Source organism: Antechinus flavipes, chromosome 6 (assembly GCF_016432865.1).
Source record: "Antechinus flavipes isolate AdamAnt ecotype Samford, QLD, Australia chromosome 6, AdamAnt_v2, whole genome shotgun sequence".
Lineage (NCBI taxonomy): Eukaryota > Metazoa > Chordata > Mammalia > Dasyuromorphia > Dasyuridae > Antechinus > Antechinus flavipes.
In genome coordinates, this window is record NC_067403.1 from 128,367,242 (window position 1) to 128,386,537 (window position 19,296).

The following is a 19,296-nucleotide window of genomic DNA, read 5'->3' on the forward strand; positions in this document are numbered from 1 at the left end:
TTAAGAAATATGATAAAAAATGTGATCTATAATTTGATAGTTATTTCCAAAAGTTTAATTGATATTTTTAAGAATGAAGAAATTATTAATGATAAGTCTAAAAGATTCTTTTATGTGGAATTAGGATATTCTGTAGAAATTTTAATTGATGGTATTTTGTCATCTTGAGGTTGTGCCCATTACTTTAAAGAGACTCTAAGAATAATAATTTTTGTCTTTGTCCCTTTGAACATGTTTCTGTAATGGACAACAGGCAATTTAGGATTTTTCTATATAGTGGGCATCTTAAAGCAAAATGATTTGTGTTATGTTGATCTTATAAACCATCTACTTACATAGGAATATGAAAGATAAACTGTGAACTTTCTGGGACAAATCTCTTACTGTTATCACTATAAGGTTATGGTAAATACCTGTTTAGGATTCATCTGAAGCTTTAGTTAATGGGATTTGTTATTGGAGGTAAAATTTCTTGGGCCTGGAGCTAATATTATTTGGGAGTTTTAAAGCTCCACCGTCTGAAATTACTGGGACAATTAACTGAAGTGAAACTGAGTTAAGGCTATTTTATCCTGTGTGATATATGTACTAAAGAATCCGTTTTGACTGATTATACTATGTTATAGTCATGTCCCTGCTTTTTTCCTCCTATAGCTGATTTCTATGATCAGAGTAAATATTCAACAGGAACCATTAATACAATCAATTATGTAATACCTTGCTGTTTCCAATCTGACTATATGTAGTCATTAAATCCTAAATAATTAGGCAAATGAGTATTTAGCCTAGTCATTTATCAGTTACTAGATATTTGTATCTGTAGGTATTCAGGTCTTTAAAGGTTTCTAAAATAATGAGAAGACAATTAGCAGAGTTGTCTGTGAGATCTAACTGCTATTTTGTTTATTGGGACTACAGCTGACAAACATGTGTCTGTCCTGTGAGACAAATTTGTTTTTTTACATGGGAAGCTGCTACTTTGTAGCAATCCTTGTGAACCAGTCTTTCTATCTCAGACTGTTCTAACCTTTATTTGTTAGATTTGTTTTCTGTTCTGGATTTTGGTCATATTACAGATGTACTGACTTGCTTCTGGGACCTAGATTGCCCATTAGATGCTTCCAGCATACCACACCACCAATCCCCTCCTGTAACATTCTGGCTAGCTTTCTGGAGATGTTTCGAATGGGCCTTGGTTTCAGCAGAATAATCACCAGATGAATAATCAGGAATAAAGTCCAAAGTCTTCATTATTTCCTTCACAATCTGTCTCATTCGCCTAGGGCTGGAATAACTTTTGCGAGGTCTTCCGGAATGAGTCTTGGTTTCAGTGGAGGAATGCAGGAGGCAGGAGAGCCACCAGGATGGTGGTCAAGTCTTCTCTCTCTAGCTGAGTTTGTCCCCAATTTATATACCCTATTACAATTATATCATTACAGTATACTGATTATAAACCAATCATTATATCACTAGGGAACCATTATTTGTTGTAAGATTAAATCAATCATACTGAACTAGAGAACTAGATAACCATTGTCTTACCAATTCCACTGAGTTAATACCCTCCCTGGAATAGGATTCAGTGCTGCACCCATTCTCAGCAGGAAGCAGTTTCAGAAGATGAGATCATCACCCCTATTCCTAATGGATTTTAAATGGATTATCCCTAATGGATTTGGGGGAAACTGAAAGTGGTTGATGAATGATTGTCAAATTCTGACTGAGTCCCCTATTCCTGTGTATTTAGGATGTAGAGTGAAAAATGTTGGGTTAAAATTTGGGTAACTGTTGCTGTAAACGATGCTTAATGTGTATCTGCATTATCTAACTGACCACAATGTTCCCTTCAGAGCATGTACTTATTTGAGGGATCTTTAGATAAGTTCCACAGTGGAAAACCTCTACTATACTAAAGTCTGTTATGTATAGGAACTTTAATTCACTGTCAGGACTTGCATGTGAGGTGGCTACTTGACAATCGGATCCCTTTTTACTCCTCCTTAGATGATTCCCGAGATAAAACAAAAGGAGAGGATAAGAGATAAGGGACCAGGAAGCTAGTGGATGTTTACCAAAAGTACTTGAGAGAATGGAACTCCTAGTGCCACTAGTTCCTGTTCACTTTGCCCCAGGCACCTCTGCCCTCCCACCTCCCCTGTCCCCACCAATTCTAACAGTTCTTTTTCGTCTTTACTCCTTGTTTATTTATATAGACTGTGATTGCTAATTCTGCTTTAACTTTGGACTCCCTTATTCTGTTGGAATTGCCCTGGCAGACTCAGTTTCTGGGTCCATTTTCTGATCACCTGTTCTTGGGAACAATCAGAAATCACCCTTGGAAATCTCCAAGGTACAGGCACCTGTCTTGTGACTGACAATCTCTCTAATCCACTTCTCCAGTTCTATAACCCCAGTTAGTATTTCAAAGGGCATTGCAGTTTGGTATCAAGCCTCTGAAAATTCATGATTTGGTGAGGATCTGACTAAGTATGCATACTTCCATACTCTGCTCAGTAATCTGGATCTTTTCTGTCCTCTGGGCGGGGACAGATGGAGCAATTTCAGGCTCACCCTTTCCCCCTGACAGCTGTGCAGTTCTCCTCCTAAAGCCCTTAGCACCGATGTCTTCCTGACAGGCAGTTCTAGTTATGATGAGTTAAGTGCACAAATGACTGCAGACCTAACTCATACTGAATTGTCTGTCTCAAACTGGATTCCCTGGCTGAGATGGTGCTCCAGAACTGCAGAGGACCTGAGATGCTTGCAACATACTGCGACCCTAAATAGGGAATGTTGTTAACTCTAGGATTATCCAGGGGTATCAGACTTGCCCTTGCCTAGGTCTTTGCAACTTTTCTAATTTTATTTTGACTTATTCACTCCAGGTAGGGTTGATCAAAATCATAGTGCTGAGACCCTCCAAGATAATTCAATGACTTGTATATTCAGGAGAGTGTGAAATGTTCTGCCTCCATTTTCCCTACCCCTCAGTTTCTCTGAATTGTTCTGTTTCATTTTCTCTGGTGGCAACCCCACTTCCTGACCATTAGGATTGAGATAATAGGGTCAGTGGAGCTCTGTCCACTCTAGCATCCCAAAGAGTCATAAAACTTCAGATGGCTTATCTCAAATGCTTGGGCATCTTCTGGGTCCAGCTTTCCTATCTCCTAACTTATCAGAATTTATGGTCATTTCTTCTTCACCCCCAAACCTGTTAGAATTAAAAAGTTATGGTCTTTCCTGGAATTTCCACTCTATTAGTACTTCTCCCCCTCCCCCCCCCCAACCCTCGGCCTTGCCTTTGTTTCTTTGATTGCTGGAGCCCTATAAAAGTCTCTGGAATTACTCATTCATCATTGAATGCTTTGAGACAAGAATCCCATTCAACCATCCAAGTGGCTGGCCACGGTGAGTTCAAACTCTCCACTATTAAAATATTAGAAGCCTCTAATCTTTGTCTTGCCTCAATTTCTCTGGTATTACACTTTACAAGATCATCATTCATGTCCTCTGTGCATGTCCATACCATAAAAGCCTTACCCTGGGCTTTTTTTCTCTTTTCTTTTTGTATTCTTTTGATGATCTCACTAATTCTCATGGATGCAAATATTTCCTGTATAAAAATGACTTACAAATCTTCAGATTAACTTTAGTCTCTATCTCCAACTGCCTGACATTTCTGCCTTGATGCCCCAGAAATACCTCAAATTCAATAAGTATATAATAGAACTCATTCTTTTCCCCAAAAAAATATCCTTCCCAGTGTTACCTTTATTCTTCTAGTCATCCAGGTTTTCAATCTTTCATCATTGATTCTTCATGACCAATCAATGTTTATAGCTAATTGCTTGCCAAGTCTTGATGATTTCAACCTTCTAACATCAGCCCCCTTCTTTCTAATCATATTACAACCACTCTAATTCACTCCTTCATCACCTCTTACCTCTAGGTATTGCAACAACTACCTAACTGATCTTGTAATAATTCTGTCCTGTCTCTAATCCATCCTTCACTTAGCTGACAAATTGACATTCTTAAATTTCAGAACTGATCATGTGATTTCTCTGCTTAAGAAGATTTGGTGATTTCCCATTGCCTTTCATATAAAATACAAACTCCCTTGCTTGGCATTAGAAATTCTTCCCAGACTGCTTCCAGATAGACTACACATGAAACTCATTTCCATATATTCGGTATTCTGGCAAAATTGACCCACTTTCCATTATCCATTCCATGGGAAAAGAATGCTATATTTCATTTCATCTCTTGATTTTGTTTCTTTATAAAAGCTATTCCCCCCAAGCCGTCTGACCTCTAGCTACCTTCAAGGCCCATTTCAAATTCCATCTCCTTCAAGAAAACCATTTATCCCACTTGTTAATACCTCCATTGCTAGATATTTAACTATAAATTCTAAATTTATTCATCTGTAAATATGCTCTGTCCCCTCCAGTAGAAAGGAAGTTCCTTGTATTTCTAATCCCAGTTCCCAGGACAATGCTTAGTACTTAGCAGTCACTTAACGTTGATTCTTTTAATTGATACAATATAAAGGACATAGCAATTAGCAAATTAACATTTTGTATAACTGCAGATTGTATTTGCAAGAGGCTTGTATTTAAAAGAAAACACAATAAAAAAGGATAGATGGATTATAATGTGTATCCCTGGATTAATTATCCCATCCATCAAAGAACCTATCTCCAAAATGCCTCAGAGTTATTTGATTTTTTTTTCCTCCAAATGAGTTAGTATTATGGGGATATAAGCTGTTTTCTGGGCCAACTGGGTTATGATATTTGTTTAATTCTACTTCAATATAAGGTCCAAATAATAAAATTAAAAGTGAAAATGGGGAAAATTAATGAATAACCTTTAACATTGAAAATATAAATTCTATTAAAATGACTATTCATATAGATACATCTAAAGATGGGAGAGATTTTGAATTGGAAAGTATGGCTTAAAAAAAAACTGAGTCCCTCTAAGGTATAAAAGGAAACCATCACCAGATGGTAATTAAAATTTCTTTAATCCATATTTCTATAGTAGTGCTTTCACTTAGTATCTATCTCTCAGGATTGTTGTGAGAATCAAATGAAAAAACAACTGTCAAGCACTTAGAACAGTGCCTATCCCGTAAGAGATACTAAATAATTGCTATTTATTATATAATAATGTAATAAGCTATAATGAATGGCTATTATTATTTAAATATTCACAAGGCAAAGTGAGATAGCATTTTCATGTATACAGCAATAAAGTAAGTGGAGATGTCTTGTAACTCACCTGTTATGCTGCACAGTAACCTTAAAGTAGGTGTGTCACCCCCAAAACCATTCAGCATGCAATCACTGGAGATTTTGGGGACAGGAATCGTCATTGTGATTGGCTTGTGAAATTTTCTTCTTCTGGGTTCCAAAGTGACTATTGGACTGAAAGTAGCTTTATTGCCCAGGATCTTCCTGATGAGTTCACTGTGCATAGGTTGGGCCTTTCCAAAGTGGGAGAAAACATCAAAAATAAAATTTAACACTGAATTATATTATGCAACATCTCTCAATATCTTACCCAAAACCCCAACCCTCCACATTTTCCTTAAAGTTAGTCTGACTGATTTCTGAGATAATAATTTTACAGAAATCTTCATTATCCAAAATCCACCCAAATGTTCATCTTTTCCAAGAGCTTCATCATTAGCTTTACATTACTAAGTATACATCTAATACTTTTGCAGATTTTATTAACATAACCAAATTCATAAGAGATAATGAAAGATAAAAGGACTGATGATGTCCATGGACTCATGAAGAATCAGACATGATTATAAAACTCAACAAAAACCAAATTTGTCAGAATTACTTGCATCCCAAATGCTATATATACCTGTAAACCAACACGGATTCGCTTTGTTAGTGCTCCCTCAGGGAAAACAGCCTGCACTTGGGATACCACAGTACTGCTTAGCACACCTCCCTCTGGTCCAATCAAATTGCTGTCCTGCTTGATACGGGACACCACTGCAAAGTACTGTGGGAAGTCTCGAGTAATGATGCGACATATCCGCTTCTTTTCCAAATCTTCTGGGTTATCAAGCACTGAGATAAGAAACAACCCATTTTTACATAGCAAGGATACCTTAGAGTAAATATTCTAATATATCTGGGCCTGTGAGAATGATCTAAAGTAAACAAAAATTACAGGAAAAATGAAACACTCTCCAAAAAGAACACTCTCCAATTAACCTAAGATGTATTTTAACTTTCTCCTTCTAACAAAAGAATCTAAGGGGGAAAAAAATTCACAATGATCTTAAAATTATCTATAGCACCATCAAAAATGATATCTTTACAATTTTCACTTTACAAATGAGGAAATTGAGGTTCAGGGAAGTTGTGGTTTTTCCATATTCACCTAGCTAGTAAATGTCACCTCCATAATTCAAACTCAGGTCTCTCCCAACTCCAAATCTAGTTCTTTCCTCCCCATACTGAAATGTTTACAATATTAGCACAGCAATGTTTATCTTGGGGGGATAAGAATAAGACTTTAAAAAATATAAAGTACATCTGTCCAAGTCATTAAAAGTTAATGCGTAATGAAAAATGATATCTATCTCCTAATAGTAAAGTGAGAAACTAAATATATAAAATGAGACACATCTTTTTGGAAATGGTCAGTGTGAGAATTTGTTTTATCTTGAGTGCATATGCATATCTGTGCATTTCCCTCTGGAGAGGGAAGGGTAGGAAAAATAAATGCTTGTTAATTTTTTCTCCCTTAGGCAATTGGGGTTAAGTGACTTGCCTAGGGTCACACAGCTAGGAAGTGTTAACTGTCTGAGACTAGATTTGAACTCAGTTCCTCCTGACTTCAGTCCTAAAGGGCTGAAAGGCACCTAGCTGCCCATTGTTAATTTTTTTAAAGAAATTTTTAAAAATAAATTAAATAAAATAAAACTCCTTTAGAGCAGTTAGGTGACACAGTGAATAGAATTCCAGCCTTGAAGCTAGGAAGGCTTGGGTTCAAATCTGACCTCAGGGACTTCTTAGCTATGTGACCCTGAACAAGTCACTTAACCCTAATTATCTCAGTTCCCTTGCCTATAAAATAAGCTAGGGAAGGAAGCAGCAAACCAATCCAGTATCTGTCAAGAAAATCTCAAATGGGATCACAAAGAACTGGATGACTGGGAAAAAAAAAAAGGAAAAAAACAGATTTAATATTTTCATCTTTGCCTCTGTTTTAAACTCCAAGAACTTATTACCTTCATCCATGCCATTTAGGATTTCATTCAATTCATCCTCTGTGTATTCACAATAATGCTCTTTCCAGCTATCTCCATTTTCACTTCGAAGAATCACTAATTCCCTCTCTTTTCCTCGAAGAGCTGCAAAATGAGGGATCTCCACAATCACAGGCCTAGTACAGCAACAGAGAATGTTAAATATAGGTAGGAGCTCCCCAGAAGCAAAATAAGAAGTCCTATTCTATCTGTTCCAAAGAGACCTGGAATTTTCCTTCTTTCTAGTGACAGACACATTGAGGACAGTTCTCTGAATCTCATCAGGAGACCAATACCATAAAGTAGCATTTTACAACATAAGAAACTATCCCCACCGCTACCCACCCAAACCAAGTCTTAAGTGGTAGCCTTAAGTTAGATGATGCTAATGCTGTGAATGCAAAGTGTGCATCCTGGACCCATTATTTTATAAATATATGGAAAATACATTTAACCAAATAAACTCATGGACAATTCTACAATTTCTACTTGTCTTTAAACAAGGTACAGGGTGGCAGAAGAGGAAGGACAAAAGATAATTTAAGAGGGAAAATGGCTGGCTTGTATGCTTTACGGATTGATGTATTTAACTACAGATAGGGTGACATAGGAAGATTTTATTATTTATGGAGAGTCATGCATTCATGGATTGCTTGTATTTTCTCCATTCAAGGAAAAAAATAGGCATATCTCCACAATATGAAGTTAACTAATGGGAATGATCAATTCTGCCCGATTGTGTCATATGCCTATTGTCATTAACTTCCACTAGAAGATACTGCTTTTTTTTTCTTTTTTAAACTTTATGTTCTCTTAGCACACCAGATTTCCTTATGGCTTCTGATTCAAATCCAGGTTGCTTTGCTACAGACTTTATGTGTTCAATAAAACAATATCATAAATGGCACATAGTACAACTAGGCAGATCTCATGCTTGAACAACAATAATAACAAAAGTCACAGAACTTCAAGAAAAAAAAGGATTAAAACATATTGCTCAAAATGACAACAAAAAATAACCACATACAACAAGGATGGCCTACTAAAGGTATATATATAGAATTTAAATCACAAAGAGGGACAATGTCATGGACACAATGACATAAAGAGAAATAATATTGCAGAAGAAAGAGAGGAATGGGAAGGCCAGCAACCATCAATTTGTTTTAAGTCGCTCCTACCCAAGGAATTTGGTTCCAGGAGGCCCCAGCTGAAGGATTCGGCTGACCAAGCTTTCTCCCTCATTAAGTGGGGGAGGAGCCGTTGGCAGGTGAAGTTTACTGAGTAGATCCAAAGCAGCAGTGAAAGAAAGAACATAAGTAAGCTTGATGTATATATTTTTTTCCTCCACCGAAACTAGTATCACCAGCTGATCAACAGAGTGGAGTAAGTTTCACACTGCCTTTGGTTCTGCCCCCTCCACTACTCACAAGGCCTAGTGAACTCAAACCTAGGTATATGGTGGAGGTGTAAATATAGTGAGAAAGCATCTATTTTAGTAGACCCATCACTATGCATTTTTATCACTAGGACATTCCTCCAAAACATTACCTCATGGGAGAAGATCAAGTTGTCAGATATGCTACAAAAACTCTGGCTTTGGGAGATGGTTTAGATGAGTTTTCATGGATATTTCTTGACAGACTTAGAGATCAATATAAAAAATGGCGGAACCAATTAAGGGTGTGAGAGAAGAAAAGGGACTGGTGTGGTGGAACAACCAAGGAATGAATCTAATCATTAAAGAAATTTATGACTGAACCCAGAATTGGCCTGTTTTTGTTTTTTTAAAGGGACATGGAAAATGGCTTCTGTAATTGGGAAATACAGACAAACTTATTTCCAGGTATGAAAGTTGTTTGATGCTTTGAGATCTGCACCAAATCTCAAAGCTTCAGAACTATCGGGTTCTCAAGCAGGAACACTGAGTGCAGCAAATTAAGCTAACAGGACTCATCTTTCCCAATGTTTCACAGGTAATGATAGGACTTAAATACAATTGATTTGTTTCAAAACATTTTGAAACTTTCTCTCTCCCCCAGTTTCATTCTTTTGCCAGTTTTCAGCAGTTGCTATTCATTCTTTGGCACCTTGGAATGATGCCATTTCATGTGATAGCAGCTGAACAAATAAACAAAAGACAGGAAAAGTGCTGGTTTCAGTTCAAAATTGCTAAAATGAGCATGGCAGTAGTTTGTCTTGATCTTCCAAAGTTTCTGTAAATTAAGACTAAACAAACTGCCATAGTGATTCCTAGACTCCAAGTTGCAATTTTGATTGGGGGTGAAGGTATGGGGAATGGTTTGAATCACAAAGGCTCAGCTATTTAGAAATCCTAAGGAAGAGGTTCTTAACCTTTTTTTGTATTATGGACTCTGTCTCAGAATAATGTCTTTAAATGCATAAAATGAAACACACAAGTTACCCTACACACACACCCCAATTTTTTTTTTTAATGCTTCCAGTCTCTAAGTTAAGAACCCTCATCCTAAGATTATTAAGGTTTTACATCTAGAAGATCCATGTCCACTGATTCAGGATTACACCTAGACCAGACTTTAATAACAATTCTGGATTTGTTCTTTTTGCATTAAACAAGCATGATTTGAATATAAAATACTTACCCCCAGCAAAAACATTGTTTTCATTTTAGGAGTTGAACAACAATTGTGATATTGAATCAATCCATTATAAAAATAATGAACCTTATTGCCATTTGAACCAAAAGTGATAAATGATTACTTGAAAGTGCAATGCATCCATAACCAAGTTAATCATTAATCATAAAAAGTAACACTACTTTTGTTATGGTATGCCCAAAGAAGCCAGTCTTCTTTCAAGCTGGGTCAATCCCATTTTTAGTTTCATTTCTGGAATCTCATTTAGAAGATGTGAGTTTTTTCCATAACTATCAGAAAGGTTTATTCAAAACTCTTACCCAAGGAACTGAGCACCAGAAGGTCCAACTTCAATCAGACGGCTGGCCAGACCTTCTCCTTCCACCATTGGAGGCATTGTGGCCAGTCTATGGCGTTTGACTAGTCGGCAAGTGACTCGTGTTGGGGCAGTACATTTCCGAGGTGGAATAATTATCCTTAGTCCATTGTGTCTGCAGCCCCGCATAGCACCACCTCGGGCATCCACCATAAAACTAACCAGGAAACTAAAATTTGAAACAAACCAGATGCATTTGCAAAATATTGTGTGTATTTCGACTCTGCTGTTTTAGTATTCTTTATATAATTTTTCTTCCAAATACCTTTCTTCCTACATGTGAACAACCACTAACTGCTTCCCTTAGATACAAAGCAACAAATAATTTGTTTTAATGAGTAATCCTATTTTGTGCCAATGTCTGTGATCCAGGATGCTTTATACTAGCAAAAATGATTATATTAATTTGTGTTAACAATAGTGACATCAAAATGTCAGGAACAAAAATATGACTGATGAGAAGGAAGTGGAAAGGAATGATACAAAATAACTTCAGCATGCATCAATCTATTCTCATTCTGCTGTAAATGAATAGGTCTATTTGCCAATATTCCTCTCTTGTTATGTTTAAGTGTGGGTATATATTTAAAGATAGAACCTTTGAAAGACTACAGTTAGATAGGATGTGAAGGTAGTCTTTTAGGGACATATGATCTATTAGCATTTAACAGATTTTAATACAATCTGATTTTCTGAAAATTATATTATTTCCAACTCATCTTCTATTAATCTGAATATATAGGCTCAAATCACTGCATGCACACCCTCATTTGACATCCTCAAATTTTATTAACATTACTAATAAGTTTTCAAAATCAATCAGAATACCAAATTCTGAATTGTTCAAATCTAAACCTTAAGTCAGGGTCATTGCCTTTACTCTCATAACTTTCATAATCTATTTCCCTGATTAAAACATAATGAGAAAAATAAGGACAAAGGTGGAACAATTTCAATGTTAATTCCTTCTACTACATATTTAGGCTAATTATGATATTTTTGAAGTAGAGTTTCAAGAAGGTTGAACTCAGATGTCAGTAAGGTTTTGCCCATGAAGAAGTTTAAGCTAAGTAGCTTATCCCAGCTAATCAATGCTTGATATAAAAATATGCCCATTCTTTTTGCCTTATTAATACTTCATGAAAAGATCTGGAATAATAAGGATGCTGTGGTCATTTATGAAGGAAGGATTTAGTTACTTTTCTAAGAGGATTTGAGGGGAGAGAAATGTACTAATTATTATTTTCAAGTAACCTACTTTGATATCACTTTAACAGTGCTTATCTTATCCTTAGTTTTTGCCTGTTTCTCTGCCATATGTTTCACATGTCAAGGCCTTTTCTATTTTTTCAGTAACAGCACTTAAACAAGGGTATTACACACACACACACACACACACACACACACACACACACACACACAGATAATGTAGACATCCTTTAAACAACCAGCCCTTTATAAATAATTTCTGATTGTATCTTTAAGAGGTTTTTTGAAAGGAAAAATCAAAATGCAGGTGGTAGGGATATTACAGCTCAACTAATAGCATAATTATGGTAGAATTGCAGCAGAAGCATCACATCTAAATATATCCATGGCAATACTTTAAACTGAAAGAAATGCCATAAACATAAATTATATGAGAAGAACACAATACATTTCTGTTATTTTTTCAGGGCAAACAAGAAAAGAAATTTTAGCATCCAGTTCATATCCAAACACACAAAAAACACCTCATTCCACATGCTATTAAAAAAAATCTCATTGTTGGTTACAAAATGGATAAGGAGGCACCAAGTGCCAGTCTGAAGCATATCGTGTATAATGAGACCCCGTGAAGAATTGCCGTAGTGCTTTCCACACATGTAGCAGCCAGCCTATCACCTATCATTCATTCATTCATTCATTCATTCATTCCCAGCCCTCTAAATTTTTAGTGTGAGATGTAAACTGGGGAGTTTACCCATCAGTTCTGAAGGGTTGATGTTTCTTTTCCTTATCAAAAAACAATAAGAAAATGTTGGCTGCTTTTCATCTCTTAATATTAGCCCTTTAAGCATGAGCTTTACATTAATTTTTTTTATTTTGAATTTTAAAAAGGCTCAATGATTCATAACAATGAACAAGAGTGATAGATTTTCATGTGTTCAAAAGGTCCCATTTTCCCCCACTTCTGGCTGTAGTATTTGTGTGGAAATTCATAATGAAATTAAAAGATTTATTAATATTTCATTCAATGCATCCTCCATGGCCATACAATGCTGCTAATCCTTATATGATTGCTAATAATTTGTTCTCAAGCCATGGGACTCATCATCTATTACCATTAGCGCTGCTATTGATATTAATCCTTATTACTGAAAATAATTATTTCAATGTACTTACAAGACTCATTCAGTATTGATACTTTTATGTGATATCTGTGATCATAAATTATTATGATTTAAGAGGAGTATCATATATAAGTGGAATGTATTGAATGGATTATTCCTTTCTTCTAAATTCTTTTGACTTTTGTTTTTTGCCAAGAACACCATCATTTCTGGAATCTTTAACTTTCCAGACAAATGAAAAATAAATTGAAATAAAATATACATATTTAACAATCCTTTTCAAGGTCACCAGTGAGTTCTAATTGTTGAATCCAATGCCCTTTTGTTCATTTTTCTTGACCATTCTGAGGCATTTGTAATTGAACACTCTCTCCCTCTGGCTCCTCTCTTTACCTACCCTCATAATCTCTACAGCCCATGCTTTTATAACAGTTTTCTCCTTATCTCCTTCTAGTTCTCTGACTTGGTATCCTTTACTGGTTCATCTTTCTCTAAATGTATATATTCTTCAAAGTTCTGCCCTTCTTTATCCTCTTCTCTTCTGCATTTGCATTAGACCTCCTGACATTTTTATCCATTCTCATAGCTTTATTTTCCACTTCTGTGCAGCAGCTTTAAATCTATATTAGCCTCTAACCTGAATATTAGTTTAATTCTTCCAAATGCCTTCTGAATATTTTCATACCAATAGGGACAGGGATAGGAATTTTTATTAAGTACCTACTATGTGCCAGACACTGTGATAAGCTCTTGATAAATATCTTATTCCATCCTTCTAACAACTTTTCAAGAGAAATAATCCCCATTTTATGGATGAGGAAACTGAGAGGAAACTGAGGCAAAGAGAGTTTAAGTAACTTGCCCCTAACAACACTACTAAGTTTCTAAGACCAGTTTGAATTTAAGCTTTCCTAACTCCAAGCCCAGTTATTTATCATCCATTGTGCCTCACCAGCTGATGGCTTAGTGTTACCTCAAATCTCAAAGTCCAAAGCTGAACTCATCATCATGCTCCCTTAATCTGCTTGTCTTTTCAATTTCCTTATTTTTGTCTATCTTCCCAGTCCTCAAGTTTCAAAACTTCTTAATGAGCTTCTTGAAAACAGGAATTGTTTCATTCTTTGTAGTCCTAATGCTTTTTGATTGATCAATTCAGTAATCTTTGTTCCTTTCCTTTTCCTCATACTCTAAAATGTTTTGAGCAGTGTAGTATCTCAAAAATCAGATTTACTCTGATATTTTCTACTTATACATTTGTGGATTATTGAAATAATCTGGAGAAAATATTTTGCCTCACTATTGAGGCAAATAGGGTTAGAAGACTTTCCAAAGGTTACATACAAAGGTTACAAAGGACCAAAATCCAGGTTCTTGATAGAAAAGTTAAGAGTCAAACCCTTCATTTCTTTCATTCCTGTCTTCTGGCATCCTGCATCAAGTGAATTTTGCCCTATAATTCCAGGAGAAAAAGAGATCTATAAAACACATTAGAAGATACAATCAAGACAGTCTATCCACTGTTTTATCTGACTATCTAGCTCTTATAAATTTATAATCTCTCTTAGAATATGAACTGCCTATTTTTTTTTCAATTTAACTTTGTAATGTCATTGTCTAAATGACTGTCTTACATACAGTAGGAAACTGATACCTATTTGCTGTGGTTGAACTGGAACAGTTTGTGGCCAAGACTATTATAAAGGCTCTGTGCTTATATATGGGCAAAAAAATAATAGAACCGATTAGGAAGTAGAAAGGCATCTTATTTATAGGAGTAGACTATTCTTTGGTATCTGCATAGACTGTCACAGATACAGAGATAAGTTCCCTACGACAAAAAGCAGCTAGCAGTTCCCCTGAAATGACTGTCTACTTACCTGGGTGACCTTTGGCAAGTCACTTAACACTATTTGCCTCCATAGTAAAGCAAAATATTTTCTTTATATTGTTTCAGTAATGCATGAATATATAAGGGTAAATATCAGGGTAAATCTGATTATTGAGATACTGAAAAAAGCCACATTATGTTCCATTCCTCCACTACAGTAGAGAACTCCAAATTCCACAAAGTGTAGACTAATGAAAATATTGAAAAAATCATTTAACCACTTTATTAGCTTCCTCATCTATAAAATGAGAATTAAGTTGTACTACACCAATTCTGAGGTCCCTTTCATTCTGGATCTGAGTCTATAATTCTATGTTCAAATCTGTTCTCCAACATTAACTGTGTAAGTCATTCTGTATATCTCAGTTTCCTCAATTATAAAATGGGCACTATAACAAGACCTATCTTACAGGTTTGTTGTGAGTATCTATTGAGATAATATTTGTTATGTGCTTGGCACAATTCCTAGCACATAATAGGTGCTTAATAAATGTTTATTATTTCCCCACCCTCTTCCCTTATGTTTGTGTTGCAAAGTAATTAGGAATGAGGCCTATAAGTACAAGTAAAGATTTATAAAGATAATCTGAATCTTGGTTGAAAAAGAGTGGTATACATGTCATGGAGATTTGGACATGAGTATGTATATGTGAGAAGAGGTGTGTGAGTTAATGACATATATGAATACAGCACACATATGTATACGCACATATGTGTAACTTAATCACAAATATTATTCAAAATATTCAAGTATATATTATATAATAACTTGTTTCAGTTAATGAAATTATTATATATAACTTGTTTCAGTTGATTAATTCTGTACATAAAGTATTGAAATGATATTGAAGTACCATCAATATGAATTAGCTTAACAAAAACTTTTAAATTATAAGTGATTGGTAAAAAGCATATTATTCTCCATCTGAGATGCACTGGAGTAATATCTAACAAAATCAATGAAGCATGATTAATGCCAGAAACACACACACCTATATGTATATACATATATGAATATATATATGTATATACACATTTTATGTATTACATAAAATTTCATTTATAATTTTTGCTGAATTATCACTAAAACTTTCAATTAAAATCCTCTGCAGAAAACCATAAATGCCTTTAAATAAATGCCATAAATGTATTAAATAAATATTTAAAACATAGTAGGTATTTAATAAATGTTTGTTAATTGGTTAAACATATTAAGCTATCAAACATATTAAGGTATTAAGTCTGAGATTGGATTATACAGACAAAAATATAGCCAAAAGTTAGGTTAAAATTTAAATATATGAATGAAGTTCAGCAATCATGCAAAATACAAAATCATATGGAATTTTCATTAATTGTGACATATTGTAATTTATCACAATTTAAGAGAAAAAATACAAAAGCAACAGCATGTCATTAAGTAGACTACTGGCCTATAAGCAAATCCCATTGAACTAAAGATAGTTTACATGCTTCACTTAATGCAGCAGGAGATAAGGACCCCAGTTATCAGAACACTGCATCCACGCTCAAAAAAATCTGCTAGTTTTTAGATCTAGGTACTTTAAATTCATTCAAGGCCAGGGTTGGGGGTGAGGTTGCAGAGGATGGGCAGGAAAAAGGATTAAGACATTCCAAGTTAGTGACTGGGTAAAAGAGTAGGGGAGGAAATTCATCAGGTTGCTTCAGTGATCTACTAATGTATTAACAATTAGAATATATCGGAGTAAATCTAGTTTCTAAGATACTGATGGAAAAATAAATCTTTTCCCTATCTGAAAGGTTCCTTCACATTGTGTAAATTGAGGGATTAATAAAATAAGATTCAAGAAATAATTCAATCAAAATTCATTTGTCATCAGGTTTTTAGTGAGAATGATTTTAATTTCATTGTTGCTTTAAAAAAAAAAAACACATAAGGTAATTAAAAAAAAAAAAAAAAAAAAAAAAAAGCACTGGTTTTGTAATCAGAAGCCCTGAATTCAGGGTGAGTCTCCAAATCTCAAAGACACTAATAGATGACCTGGGGCAAATTTACTTCATCGCTAAGAACTTCAGTTTTTCATCTGTAAAAAAGTGATAATAATTCTTTTACTATCAGTGTCAAAAGATTGTCATGAGGCAAAAGCAAGCTCTAGAAATAATAACAAAAAATAGTCCCAGAGATAAATATAATACATTATGGTATTTCAAATTAGAATATTTAGGTTATTTTCTATTCATGTGGATTGATAATACAAAAGGATGAGTATGTAAGTAAAAAAAAATTGATTATCTCTATAATTGAGGAATAATATCAAGTTGAACTTTGTTTGTATCCCTAGTACTTAGCACAATGCCTGACATATAGTAAATACCTAATAAATGCTTGTTAACTAATTAAAAAAAAATAACTCCAATCAACATGGAATAATGAATCCTTTTTTATCAGAACACTAACTGAAAAGTTACTAAATGATATAATTTTCTTAAAAGGCCCAAGGATATTCTCTTAAATGCTAAAGATCTAATACATTCAATATTTCTGACTTTCTTTCCATTAGATTATGATGAAAAACTCTAGGATGCCACCTAAAATCATAACCCTTTAAAAAGATTTAAAAATAACTGAACTAATTTGAAATTTCTACAGAAACCTGTATTCACTTGTAGACCTCCTTCTCAAGAGAGAAAACTGGGAAGTTTTAGCATATGATCTAAGCACCCTCCGACTTAATTACTGATAACACGCAAAATAATAGCTATCCTTCCTTCTAAAATACTTCAGAATAATGATGACTAATGGCCCTCTCTTTGGTGATACATCTCTTTTGATTATGTAGGCCCACACTAAAGCATCCTGAGTAAGGTGAAGAGAGGAGGAAATAAGGAGAAGGAAATGATCCAAGACAGAAAAAAAATGGGCAAAATGTTGGCGAAGGAAATTATGCACAAGTTCACCTGCTGTTGTCACGATCAAGACATGGAGATGAGTGGCTGCAACAGAATAGATACTTTAGCACAGAGAAGGAATGGATAAAATGAAATACAAAGAAAGAAATCAGAAGAGAAAATAAAGAAATCAGAAGAGAATGAAAGTATATTTGAGCACATACCATATATATACATATGTACACACACATATATATAAATATAGAAAAGATCGAAACAATAACTGCCTTATGAAAATATTAAAGCTCTGTGTAAATGATGAGGTAGAGGAAAGTCTACCATTTAAAAATTTTAAAATACATACAAAAAATTATTATTTCCATTAAAGTGTTTTAAAGAATATTTATATATTATATATGCACTCCTAATTGAAATCACTGTCCTCATTAAAATTCACTAAATAATTTGGTAGAAATAGTCTCTAGAATCTGTCTTTTGTGATGTTCTGAATTTGTATTTTACAAAGAAACTCTATGCTACTACAGATTGGCAACTTGTGTAACTTAATCTTAGAAAATTGTCCAGAGCCTTGAAAGATTTAGTAACTCATTCATAGTAATCAAACAGCTAAAACAAGTCAGAGGCAGGTCTGGAATAAGCTTTCCCAATGCCAAAGACTTTTCTATACTTACTATGCCATGCTGCCTCTCTACGATGAGAGAGTTTAAATAATTGTTATTTATTCATACTCCTTACCAATATGTGCTTCAACAATTATGACCTCCCATATCACATTTGAGAGTCTTTCATGTTATGATATGTATATTTGTGCAAGCCTTATTAGGATAAAGAGCATATCTCCTTAAAGGATAAAGTTGGTTTATGTCCTTGAAGATATGTTGAAGACATGTTGTCGAAGACAATGTTGAAACTAGGCAGGGAATCTGGAATGGCTTATAAAAATTTTTATGCTATAACTGTTATTTACCTATGCTGTGATATCAAGGCAATCTTTTAAATACTAGGGAACTCGGGATTGGTGAGGTTTCCAAAATTTCTCACAACTTTTCTAGATTCAGTTGATAACATGAAAACATCAGAAGAAAATATGTTGAAAGATACTACAATTATTAAGAATTACTGTCATGGAAGTTTTATCTGGCAACTGAAAGCAGTAATTGTTCTTTAATTTACAGAGAATTTGGGTATCCTAGAGGTTAAATGAGGCAGGTGTCAAAGGTAAGTTTTGAACCTAGACTTCAAGATCAAGGTCTATCTACTATAACATATTGCTTACTGAGGAAATATCAGAATAGATCAATAATGGTGAAGATTTCCATTATTCATTATTGTCTCACATGATATTATTACTAGGTAGATATAGAATGCTCGGTTTAGCACATTTTTGCCTTTCTTTTTTTAAATGGAAAAAGTAAGCAGATGTTTGAGTACTTTGTACATAAATTTAAGAGACAATGCTAAGGTAACAAAGGTTATCCCATTAGTTCAATTCATATAAAGGATTTTAAGAACTCATAAATCATTAAAAATATTAAGAGCTTTGGTTTCCTGAATGTTTCATCTAGTTAAAAGTATAAGTTGTTCCTCATACAGGATTTTTCCCACAGACTATGCAGAAGATCTGCTTAGGAACACTGGTCAAAACATCCTTAGATATCAGTCTAGAAAGTCCTTGATTCTCCAAAACTATTATACTTCAATCACTAATCTCTTAATTTTAAATCTCGATGAATAGAAATACACCTTACCCTCAAACAATGTGTATTTAACTTTTTACAAATTAGAAAACTTTGGAAAAGCTGTTTGTAAATTGATGTGATTAAACAGAATAATTGTAATTGATTTTTATCTTTTCAGTTATTTGCAATTCTCTATGATGCCATTTGAGGTTTTCTTGGCAAAGA

General features: G+C 34.4%; 1 protein-coding gene across 1 annotated transcript in view; it reads right to left on the bottom strand.

The window, feature by feature from the left end:
• Window positions 1–19,296, bottom strand: part of ANK2 (ankyrin 2) — a 381,624-nt gene that overhangs the window by 60,416 nt on the left and 301,912 nt on the right. Inside the window, exons 28-33 of the mRNA XM_051967124.1 lie at window positions 17,441–17,476; window positions 10,224–10,448; window positions 8,467–8,565; window positions 7,268–7,422; window positions 5,887–6,098; window positions 5,290–5,494 (exon numbers count right to left, since the gene is read on the bottom strand). Of these exons, the coding sequence (XP_051823084.1) occupies window positions 5,290–5,494; window positions 5,887–6,098; window positions 7,268–7,422; window positions 8,467–8,565; window positions 10,224–10,448; window positions 17,441–17,476 (932 nt within the window). The remainder of the gene's footprint in view (window positions 1–5,289; window positions 5,495–5,886; window positions 6,099–7,267; window positions 7,423–8,466; window positions 8,566–10,223; window positions 10,449–17,440; window positions 17,477–19,296) is intronic.